The sequence below is a fragment of the Hyposmocoma kahamanoa genome, unplaced genomic scaffold (genome assembly GCF_003589595.1).
Source record: "Hyposmocoma kahamanoa isolate Upper Pololo Valley unplaced genomic scaffold, ASM358959v1 79, whole genome shotgun sequence".
Lineage (NCBI taxonomy): Eukaryota > Metazoa > Arthropoda > Insecta > Lepidoptera > Cosmopterigidae > Hyposmocoma > Hyposmocoma kahamanoa.
This window is the reverse complement of record NW_020653993.1, coordinates 10,600,151-10,611,854: the sequence shown is the minus strand read 5'-3', so window position 1 is coordinate 10,611,854 and position 11,704 is coordinate 10,600,151. Positions and strand designations below refer to the sequence as shown.

General features: G+C 38.0%; 1 protein-coding gene across 1 annotated transcript in view; it reads right to left on the bottom strand.

The window, feature by feature from the left end:
- Window positions 1–292: 292 nt before the first annotated feature.
- The window catches only part of LOC113233580 (methylosome subunit pICln), a 14,008-nt gene continuing 2,596 nt past the window's right edge, over window positions 293–11,704 (bottom strand). The window contains exons 3-6 of the mRNA XM_026468724.1: window positions 11,500–11,592; window positions 6,087–6,220; window positions 2,601–2,708; window positions 293–1,053 (exon numbers count right to left, since the gene is read on the bottom strand). Of these exons, the coding sequence (XP_026324509.1) occupies window positions 1,019–1,053; window positions 2,601–2,708; window positions 6,087–6,220; window positions 11,500–11,592 (370 nt within the window). The 3' untranslated portion in view covers window positions 293–1,018. The remainder of the gene's footprint in view (window positions 1,054–2,600; window positions 2,709–6,086; window positions 6,221–11,499; window positions 11,593–11,704) is intronic.

Sequence of the window (11,704 nt, the reverse complement as noted above, 5' to 3'; positions counted from 1 at the left end):
TATAGACTCAACTTAAATTTATATCGTAAACTATTCATATTTAAATGATTATTACACTAAGCAATCATACAAAAGGTTAATTCTTGTAACTTTATGATGATACATTATAGTACATTTAGGGTCGTATTCTAGAACTATTCAATGCTCAAATCAGGATTGCACTGGCAACACAAGCACTGGAAATACGACCCTAATGGCAGGGACTTGAGTATGATTTCGAGTGCTTTAAACCATACTCAAATCCTGACTTGAGCATTGAGTAGAGTTCTAGAATACGACTCTTAGAGGCCGACAACTTGCTGTTAAAATTTGAAATTGTGGCGTTAGGTGTCACGACAAAAAACCAACGTCAAACTTCCGACAGTGTTGCCAGTTTCTATTAAATATCTATCAAAAGTTTAACAAACGACAGATACACTTGATTAACCAGTCACGCGGCCCAGAGATACACGGTGCCTTAACGGTTTCCTTCTTCTTTACTTTGACTTCAAAAAAAGGAGGAATTCTTGATTGGGCTGTATTTTTTTGTATGAATGTTACGCGGTTACTCTGGCAGTTGTGCACTGATTTCGATGATTCTTTTTATTGGAAAGAGGGTACCTGAGTATTGGTCCCATTTAAATTTGAATAAACAATTCCACTTCTAAAGGTGGCAAACTTAAGGGATGAATCCGGCCTCGCGCATTTTCTGATAACCGATTTCAATAAAACTTGGCAAATACATATACTTACAAGTATTATGTAAATGGTGAATGGAATGCAGCCGTTTTAGAGACTCCTTGTGGCTGTAAGATGCTACAGTACCAATATCGTTAAGAACACAGTGTGTCTCTAGAACGCGTAAAATGGTGATCCCCTTACGCGATTACGGCTGGTTGGGGTTACATCATTGCAGTCTTCTATCATAATGTTAAAGAACAGCAACCATCAGATCAAAATGTAACAAAAAACAGGGAGCTTAACTAAACAATCACACTTAATAAAGCGAATGCAGACTAAACTATACATCCACGTTGAATCACTCTTCGGTGATTTCCGAGTCTTCGGCATCTTCTGCAAAGTTGGAGAAAATTAAGTTTATTCGTAGATTTCTCACTGATTGCGCTACGGAAAAAACTCGTTAAAAAAACCAAAAAAAAAAGATACAATAAGCACATAGAAAAATTCATAAGGTCTGGTTCGTTCCGTAGCTTAGTTCGGAGAGCGCCTACCACGAATTGCTTGAAGGCGCTAGTTTAAATACAGCCGGATCAAAGGAATTTTTCTTAGTGTTCGAATAATAACAAACTACTGGAGTCATTTCACAAAAAATAATTGAATAACATGGTAGTAAAATTAAATAAACTGAAAACTTGAAAATACAATTTTGTTTACGGTAACTACAGGATTATTCCTCCGTGGCCGAACCGTTGCCATGCGGAACTGCCACGCAGAGATCCCGGGTTCGTTCCCGGGCCAGGAGGAATATTTGTATGGTCTACATTTGTTTGTATGTAATTTGTGGTTGTCTATCTGTGTGTCCATGATACATGGCGGGGCTATGAGTGTATGCGTTACTCTATATTGATTGTGTGATTTTCACACTGTATTTCTTTTTGAAAAATGGGGACTTAACCGCATTTATATATTTTTTTTTACCTTCACGTTTCGGACGTGTTACGACGCTTCTACAAATCGTCGATTTAATTTTAGAGGTTTAAAGTTAAAAATAAAATATTGTATGAGTAACTACACGATATATTCAAGCATACACATTAATCAGAAACATAAAACAATAAAGTTTCCTCGATAGATAAAAATCACGAAAACACATCTAATTTTCACATTTTTTCAATTTATCCTCGAAATGCTACAGGTTATTAGGACAAAAATTAGATAATTAATTATATTTATGCATGATCGAGAACTGTCACTACGGATTTTTTTTTAATCCCTTTAGTTTTAGAGTTATTCCGCTAAAACGAATTTGGTACTTTTAATGCGCAAAATTCAACATCTCCTGTCGCATGTCACGCGAACTTCAGGCATATATTTGGTTCACAAATTTGGGCGGAGCCAACGTCAAAACTTTTTTGGCATGCTCCCTCTTAAGGTAAATAAAATCGATACTTCACACGTAAGTTGTAAGTAAAAAAAAAACATTTTTTTTTTTTGTTTTTAACTTAAACATATCATTTTTATGTATATTATAGGTTCCATATTTAAAAGTAAAGATGTCACTTAGTGTCATGTTTACTTTGAAACATTGAACGTATGATATACTTGGCACCCGTGATACAGGGTTTTCCAAGTGCAGGGCTATGAGTGCGCGTTATTTTTTTTAAATTAACTAATAATAACAAAGCACATTCGTCGTCACACACTAGGGAAACCCTGCATCGCGGGTGCTATAGACAGACACACATAGACAACCACAAATTACATCCAAACTCACGAGGCAAATAAATGTAGGCCATACAAATGTTTTTTCCGGCCCGGGAATCGAACCCGGGACCTCTGCGGGCAGTGCAGCATGTAACCGTTCGGCCACGAATGCACTAAAAAAAGAATTGCTATAATTTCGCCCCGTCAACAATAAAGTGGCATAATTGGAGTCTCACCGTAGTGCGCCCCGTTGGCGTTGTCGATCCGCAGCGTGCGCAGGCGCTGCGCGGCGTCGTCGGGCGCGCCCGCTGTGCTCTCCTCCGCGTCCTCGAACTCCTCGTCGCCTGCAGGAACGCGGTTCCATCACTTCCGTTTATGCGTTACATATATTAGCCAGAGCTCGGAATTGCATACGAAAGAATCCAGGGAAAGGTTCAATGGTTGTGATTGGGGACTTCAATGCAAAGTTGGGAAAGCGTTGCGGTGATGAGCTGAGAGTGGGGCAATTTGAAGTTGGACAACGGAACGCCAGAGGCCGGATGTTGGTTGATTTCATGGAAAAGGAGAACCTCTATATGATGAACACCTTTTTCAGGAAATCTCCAACTCGAAAATGGACCTTAATGAGTCCGGACGGTAAAGTAAAAAATGAGATTGACTTTATCATGTCGACGAAAAAGCATATATTCAATGATGTCTCTGTGATCAACACCGTCAAAACAGGAAGTGATCACCGGTTGGTACGAGGCACATTGAATATCAATATCCGGCTGGAAAGAACTCGACTGGTAGAGTCTACGCTCCGATCAATACCTGCACAACTCCAAAGCCCCGAGAGCATTCAGCTCAAACTTCAAAACCGCTTCGAAGCCCTCGAAAACTGCATAGATGTGGACAATTTAAACAACATGGTGGTGGATACTGTCCGTACGGTTGGGTCCAAGTTTTTCAAAACCCACCGTACCAGAATAAAGAAACTCTCCGACAAAACACTCCAACTCATGGAACATAGAAACGAAATGAAGCTACAGAACTCAGAGGATGCAAGTCACTACAGGCTGCTAAATAGGCAGATATCGAAGCCAATTTAATACAGAGCGTATTAAAGAGGCCATTTAGCGGAACAAAGGCTCCAAGGTGTTCGCGAGAGATCTGTCTATTGGGCAAAGCCAACTGACGAAGCTAAAAACTGATGACGGTAGTGTAGTCTAGGCTCTACTCTATGAGTAGAATCACTGGCTGAGTGAATAGATTCATAATTAGAATGCTTTGAAAATGAACTAAGAGAAAAGAATGGAGCATCTTGACATTATTGATTTGTAACCCAAAACGAGTAACATGTAAAAAAAGTGAAATAAAGTATATTTTAAAGATTATTCCAGTTTATATTCATAAAAGTACCTCTCGCTACGCAATCACAAGCTACCCCTCGTTACAGTAGCATTATTTCATCTAAACCTGAAATCCTGAGGGACATAGCGAGTTTATATCGACAGCTGTACTCCACGAAAGCACCTGTTGAAAGCGAAGTTAAAGACCCCAGAGTCAAGCTTACCCGACATTATACTGAAGATATCCCGGGCGTCAGCCTGTATGACATTAGTGTGGCTCTCAAACAACTCAAGAACAACAAAGCGGCGGGCGATGATGGAATCACTACAGAACTTCTGAGAGCGGGCGGCAAGCAATGATGAAAGCGATGCTCGGTATTTCCTTACGTGATAGAATCAGAAATGAGGAAATCCGTAGGAGAATTAAGTTAACCGACATAGCTCAAAGAATTGTTTAGCTGAAGTGGCAGTGGGCGGGGCACTCAGTGAGTAGGCCCCCCACCAGGTGGACCGACGATCTGGTGGAGGTCGCCGGAAGCCGATGGATGCGGACAGCGCAAGACCGATCGTCGTGGAGATCGTTGGAGGAGGCCTATGCCCAGCAGTGGGCGTCGTATGGCTGAATGATGAGTCCAGGGAAAGAATGATCAAAGTCACTTGAGGAGAAATTTAAGAAAACAGCATTTTTCATATGATAACCTTTTTTACATGTATTTTTGAAAAAGACAAATAAACAAATTTAATACTCCCTGAACTAAATTCAAAGCTGACATGTAATACATTTTTACTAAAAATATTCTACCATTTATAGCGTCCACACGGCTTTTAACAGCGATGCAAGCGCACGACTGCATAGATACAAACGCGCGATTGCATCGCTACTCTTGGTATGTGTGTAACCACTCTAAAAGTAAAACCAAATTTGTCAGGTCATTGAACCTTATTGCCTTTTTTTTTAGGCAAATTACGCCCAACGTTTACAGAACTGGATGGCGGTATTAACTTAAAACTGAAATAGTGCACCGTTCCGTTGCCGTTACCTTTGAAGTAGTGTACATATGTATGTAGGAATGTACCGTTCGCATTAAAATCAAAAGCATTAGAGCTCCTTGTGAAAGAGTTCTTTCTGGGAAGTACTGCCTCCTTAGGGCCGAGACACAAAACTGCGATGTTAATCGTCTTTGTGTTATTGTCCTATACTTTCTTAACTATAACAGAAGTGCAACACGCTTTTTACGATCGATGTCTACTACCTAGTTTAAAAATACTTTCAGTACGGTTGATAATGAATGAATCGCAGTTTTGTGTTTCGACTCTTACCTATGTCTGCCAACTAGCAGTGATGTAAGCATTTTCGTTTTGGTAGGGTAAGGGTGGTGAAATTACTGTCACATATGACTTGTCAACTATGTCTCAGAGTGACGGGCGTAGTGACACTGCAACTGTTATCGACAGGCGTGTAGCTTACCATCATGTGCACGACTTGTTTGTCCCGTCACTAGCTATTATAAAAAAAAAATTTAAAGGGCAATGTATACGCTTCCATAATAAGAATCCGGTTGATATTTAAAATTTGCCATTCGTGAGGTTTAAAACTATAGTGAAACAAAAACTTTTTATCTTTAAATTATCAGTGATCAGAATTGACGGATTTTATTTAGCTAAAGTTAAGAATAACTTGGACATTCCCTTCTACAAATCCCGGGACTTTTCAGAACCGTTTAGGTTTACTTAAATATGCGTAATATTTATTGAAATTTGAGTACAATTTGTGTACATTTGCTACAAATTATTGTCTCAAAAATAATATGGTAGTTGTGTTTCTACAGGCACGAGCGCAGTGGCAGTGCCGCTGAGATTTTTGCATTTCCGTTATGTGTAGGCGTGTCGCTTACCACCTAGCAAGTCGTGCACTTGTACGTCCAGTCACTTGCTAATATAGAAAAATAAAAATTATAAATACAAAGGTCGAACACTTAGAAAAAATTCCTTCGATACGGCTGAATTCGTACTAACATCTTCTACCAAACCGTGGCAGACGCTATATACTAAGCCACGTTACGAACCAGCGGACCTCACGAATTTTTCTGTGTGCTTGTTGCCGGATCTTTGTATTTAGTTTTCAACGACTTTTTAGCCGTAGCGCCATCTATGAGAAATCTATGAAAATATTTCTCACAATACAAGTTGTTCCTAAAGTATGAAAGAATGATTACGTAAAATGAATTAGAGTACTTCCCTGGACAAACTCTTTCTCAAGAAACTCTACTGTTATAAATACATACACAATACACAACTTATTAATTTTTTGTTGGATTAAAAATATTCTGTTTGAATGTACATAAACCTTTTTCACCTCAATCTTTTGTATTATCTATTTCTGTTATATACCTTCATCGAACTCCTCCCCATCCATGTATGGGTCATCATCATCCACCTCGTCTGCTGGATCAGGGTGAAGCGATTGTCCATGGCTCATTGCTGAATACATCGCTTGCAAATCTGCCTCATTTTGAGGAATGAATCTGTTAAAGAAGATTATCAATGAAACAATTTACAAGAGTATAACTATTAAATATGAAAATAATTATCACTCATAACAAGTAAATAAAGCGAGTAAAGGCGTGTTCAGATATAGGCGTTATTCGCTACCGCTTTGGGTAGCATCCATTATTCATTATCATTTGTTATTATTATGTCAATGTTACGTGGTGCGCGTACTGTTGGGTAATTTACGGAAAAAGTAAGTAGTGTAAACTTTTCCCGGAAAATTTCCCGAAAAATTGGAAAAATATAATTTCGAATGGCTCATTCTGCATTTAGAAATAACTTTTGAAGTTTTATTTAGCGTGAATTATAAAATAAACTTGTGTAACTAAAAGCCACATAGAGAAAAACGAGATTTAAAATGATTTCACCAGAGCGAAAAAAACCTTTTTAATGGTTCCACCGTTTTCGTTCCGTAACTTGAATTTTTGTCAGGTGACAACGTCAAATGTGGAAAAATAAAGGAAAAATAACCGGAAAAATATTTAATTTTCTGGAAAGTATGATTTTTTTCAAAATAGAACTATTTCCATGACCCAACACAAGTGTGACGAGGGATGAACTTGTCACTACGGCATCGAGTATATAACCAGAAATAGAGACGAAATAAGGGCCATATATTCCTGGTAACACATTAGCGATACAGCTCTTATAAATATCAACTCCCGTTTGCACTGAAATATAGACAAGCCAACTACTGACCTGTGTGTATGTCTCCGTATATTCCAAAAATATTCTGTATTTATTGTAACAAAGATAATATCTCTAATAATGCCGTGCTGTTCGGAGGTGTGGGAAAAACAGCAAAACATCTAATTACAAAACAAACGAAATCACATTTCATCGGTAATTAAATATCAAATATGTAATTTTGCAATTTTCGTCTATTATAGCAAAGCTCAAGTTAACTGGTCGATTTGAAGTGAAACAGTTGACGACACCCGTCAATTGTTTCGAACTCGGGCTAACCAATCGGAGCGCAGTAGTCACAGTAATGATATGGCAGAATAGTTTTTAAACAAATTAAATAACATTTCTTCTCTATTTCTGGTCATATACTAAATTCTGTACGGTAACACCCGTTTTGCAGAGCAAACGAAAATTTATTTAAGACACCGCCTAAAGGCCTATTCAAACCGCAGAGTTATCCGCTACCGCTAGCGGTAACGGAATCCCGATGGGTATGCGATTTTCGCTATGTTCAAACCATAGCGGAATTCGCTACCGCCCCCGGTAGCGGTTCGGTCGACCGACGACGGGCGCTGTAGTGTCCTCAAGGTGTAGTGTCGTTGTCAACATCTTGTTTACTGTACGTAGATAGGTTTTCAAATGGTTTGATAAATTGAAAAAGAAGAAGATGGTTAGCAGAGAAGAAGAAGCATTACTTTTATTGGCATTACTTGAGGACGAACGAAAGTAAGTAAAAATTCTATCCCGTTTTAAAAATTTCTTATTGCTATTGTTGGTTCGATGTTTTATTATATTCCAAAATGCTTTTATTTTATTATCGGCTGTTATTTTGTTACTTATATACTTACATTGCCTTTGCAGTTATACATACTTTCTTTTCCTCAGGTCACGAATTTGGATCCATGACATAAATAGAGAACGAGAAGTCGAAGGGCAATTTCACACACTTTATCCAAAGCTGCGACGGGATGAAAAACGATTTTATGATACATATAGAATGTATACAGAATCATTTGATGAAATATTAAATATGATCAAGTTCGACATAACAAAATCCTATACTGAATTTCGACGCCCAATTGGTCCTGAGGAACGATTAGCTATTACTTTAAGGTAAAACAAAATAAATAATTTTTTGCATACTTAAGTACAGGTATTTATTGTTTAATAATCAACAAAAACAAGAACTGACACTGGAGCGTTATAATTATATTCGTATAAGGGTGTCAATCTCGCTTTCATAATCAACATCTTGATCCTCGCAGATGCTCTCTGCCTGTTGAGAATGGATTTTCTTTTCTTGGCTTATATTGGATGTCCCTGGTATATTTTCTGATTGTGGTTGTGCGTCTATGTTATATTCTTGTTCTACTTGCCCATAGCTATTTATTAAAGGATCTTGTTCCACGTCGAAATTGTGGGGAGAAAAACTGTTATAATATGAGCGTGCTGATGAATTATATGTATGATCACTGGTAATTGAGCATGCTGATGTGCTGGGACGTGCCCCCGCCTCAAGTTCGTGGCGTGGAGGTTGAGGACTACGCAAACTTTTGCGTTCTTCCTGTTCTTCTAGTTCGCCTTCCATAATAATTTGCGCGATTTTCATTTTAATTAATATTCTTCGCCTTTCGGAAAAACTATCTATTGTTTTTGCATACCCAATCATTAAATGTTCTGTTGACGACATATTTGTATCTGATTGTCTTGAATTCAAATACTTAATAACTTTATCAACTCCGCGTTCATTGTCACAGCGGTTATTCCGTTTTCTATTAATGGTTGCGGGTTGAGGAGACGGTGTTGAGAATGAATGATTTGAAGTGGAATTTCTGGTTTCATCGATATTTCGCTCAGAATGTTGACTATCACTTTCAATGTCCGATGTGACGTTAGGTATGACATTAGTGTCGGTGGTAGCAAAGCCTATATGGTCTCTTAAGAAGTCCATATTTGATGCCCATTGCCATTTATTGTACCGATCATATGTCTTAGCCGCACTTTGTCCTGTAGTAGTTTTTAAACTTTTTAAATATTTACTGTACGAATCTCTTAAGTTTTTCCATTTGGTTCTTGCACTGTCACCTGCAACAATGAAACAAAATAAAACTTTAAATTACAATAAAAATTTTAAAACCCCTGACACTGAAAAAAACGTGTAATTCGCTAATTTGTGGTGGCGGCCATCTTTGATTTGAATTTATCATAGTGTATATAATATTTATACCTACACTATGATAAATTCAAATCTAGCGGCCGTGTAAGCTCTTTATTTTTCGAGTTGAATGTTAAAATTGTGTTATTTTTTACAGTTTCCTAGCGACGGGGGATTCATTTAAATCAATTGGAAACGACTACAGAGTCGGATATTCTACAGTAGGAGACATCGTAGGTGAAGTGTGTGAGGCCATTTGGAACAGATTACAACCAGTATATATGAAGAATCCCACTGAAGAAATGTGGACATTGACATCGGAAGAGTTTTACAACTTATGGCAATTCCCAAATTGTATTGGGAGCATTGATGGGAAGCACGTTACTGTTGTTTGTCCTCGTAATTCAGGTAGTAATTATTTTTGCTACTTAAAAAAATTTTCCATAGTACTTATGGCAATAGTGGGACCACAGTATAATTTTTTATGTATAGATGTTGGCGGGTACGGCAAGAATAGTGACGGTGGTATCTTTGAAAACTCCGTTATGGGAAGACAGTTCTGTAATGGAACAATGAACATACCACATAATAAACCTTTGCCAGGGTACAATGTCCATACTTCACATGTTTTAGTAGGAGATGAAGCGTTTGCTTTAAAAACATACCTGATGAAACCATTTAATCAGAGAGAAGCTCTGAGGGATATGCGCAAAGAAAGATATAATAAACGTTTATGTCGTGCTCGGCGCGTTGTGGAAAACGCGTTTGGTATAATGGCTCAAAAATGGAGGATATTTTTAAGACCGATTCCATTGCATGTGTCTAAATCTGTGAAGGTTGTAAAAGCATGTTGCGTACTACATAATTATTTGCGCTCTAAAACTTGTACTAGGCAATATTTGACACAGTTATATCATAATGAATCACAAGATAATCATTTTAATAGAAATGTCGCGCATAATGCAAACGCAGAGACGGGTCACAATGTACGCGAACAATTTGTGAACTACTTTAATACAGATTAAGTGAATTGTATTAGGTACATGTTATGTTAATATATTCAAATAAATAAATGTACTTAATTAAATTGTAAACTTACCATCCATGTTTAATTTTCCTCCGATTTCTTCCCATAACTTATATTTTAAAAATGTGTTTTTGAATTCGGGGTGTGTCATGTCATACAGAACTGGATGACACTTTACCATATCTATAAGTTTAACTGTTAATGTACTTTTAATTTGATCCCTCGGCATAGTAATAGGTAATAAGTAACACAAGTTATATAATATAGTAAGTACAGAAACACGCGTGCACGCAGCGTAGCGGCCTTCTCGATCGGAAACAATAGGATGAGTGGCAAGGGACGCGGGGTGCGTCCGCGCCAAAGCCAAACAAGTTGAATCAAAATGGCGGCCGTACCGCGGTAAGCACGGTAACGTACCGCGTACCGGTCTGGTATGCGGTTCCGCTTTCGCGACAGCTGCGGAAATGCCATATAAAATACCGCGCGGGATATCGCTTGGGTATTACCGCTACCCGCCGCGGTAGCGGATAACTCTGCGGTTTGAATAGGCCTTAACTGGGCGATGGGCGATATGGCGCGGTATTCCGGTATATCACTAGCCGCGTAACTTTATACAAATACCAGGCGGGAAGCTGCACGGTATTTTTCACTACCCACAGCGGTAGGTAATAACGCTTATGTTTGAACAGGAATTAAAGGTTTTTCTGTCCGGCTCAAGCCGATTCATTAGGTATGGTGTTAACCTATAACTGTTACCTATTTCGGGTCTTGCACTATCGCAATGGAAAATTAGCAATAAAGATGTTTTTCTTTGTCTTATACAAATATATAGCCTGTCTTTTTTAAAGACGGAGTAAAATGACATTTGTAGGGTTGCCAGTTTTCATACAATTTTAAATAGTTATGTAGTTGTTGTCGATAGTTTTATCGATGGATTGTGAAAGATAAAATTTTGCCAAAAATGACTGGTTAGTGAATATTACGATGCTCTATCGAGTACTAATTGCATTATTGACTTCTTTATTCTTATTTTGACAATTGGCCTACTAATATCGAAATAAATTTTTATTCAAACACACTTTAACAAGAATAGTCGAATTTGATTGTCTATATTGAATTAAAATGAAAAACTAAAAATATGTCTCCTCTTCGTATTTATAGTTCTAAATACATTATATGTATGTATGAACTTACAAAGTATGTATGTATGGGTCGAGGATGATTGAAATGAAACGAATTCGACTATTTATTCCGTAAGCGTGACCAATATTCAGTCATTAGTCGATAGAATATTTATCGACTGCAATCACTAGCTGCAACACTTTTGAGCAATGAACTGTCATTTCACTCCATCTTCAAAAAAGACAAGACTATAGAATAAATACCGCAGCTGTGTGATTGGCTGATTGTCAGGGTCGAAGTCGTCGTCTTCATTGGCGTCGCCACCACCCTGCTGCTGAGCCGACGGCTCTGGCAGTCTGCAAGTGAATAAATGATGCAATAACAAATTATGTATGTAGTGTAAATTAAAACGTAAAATAACATACGACGTCGAGACGTGGCCACTCAAGATACGACGTCGAGACGTGG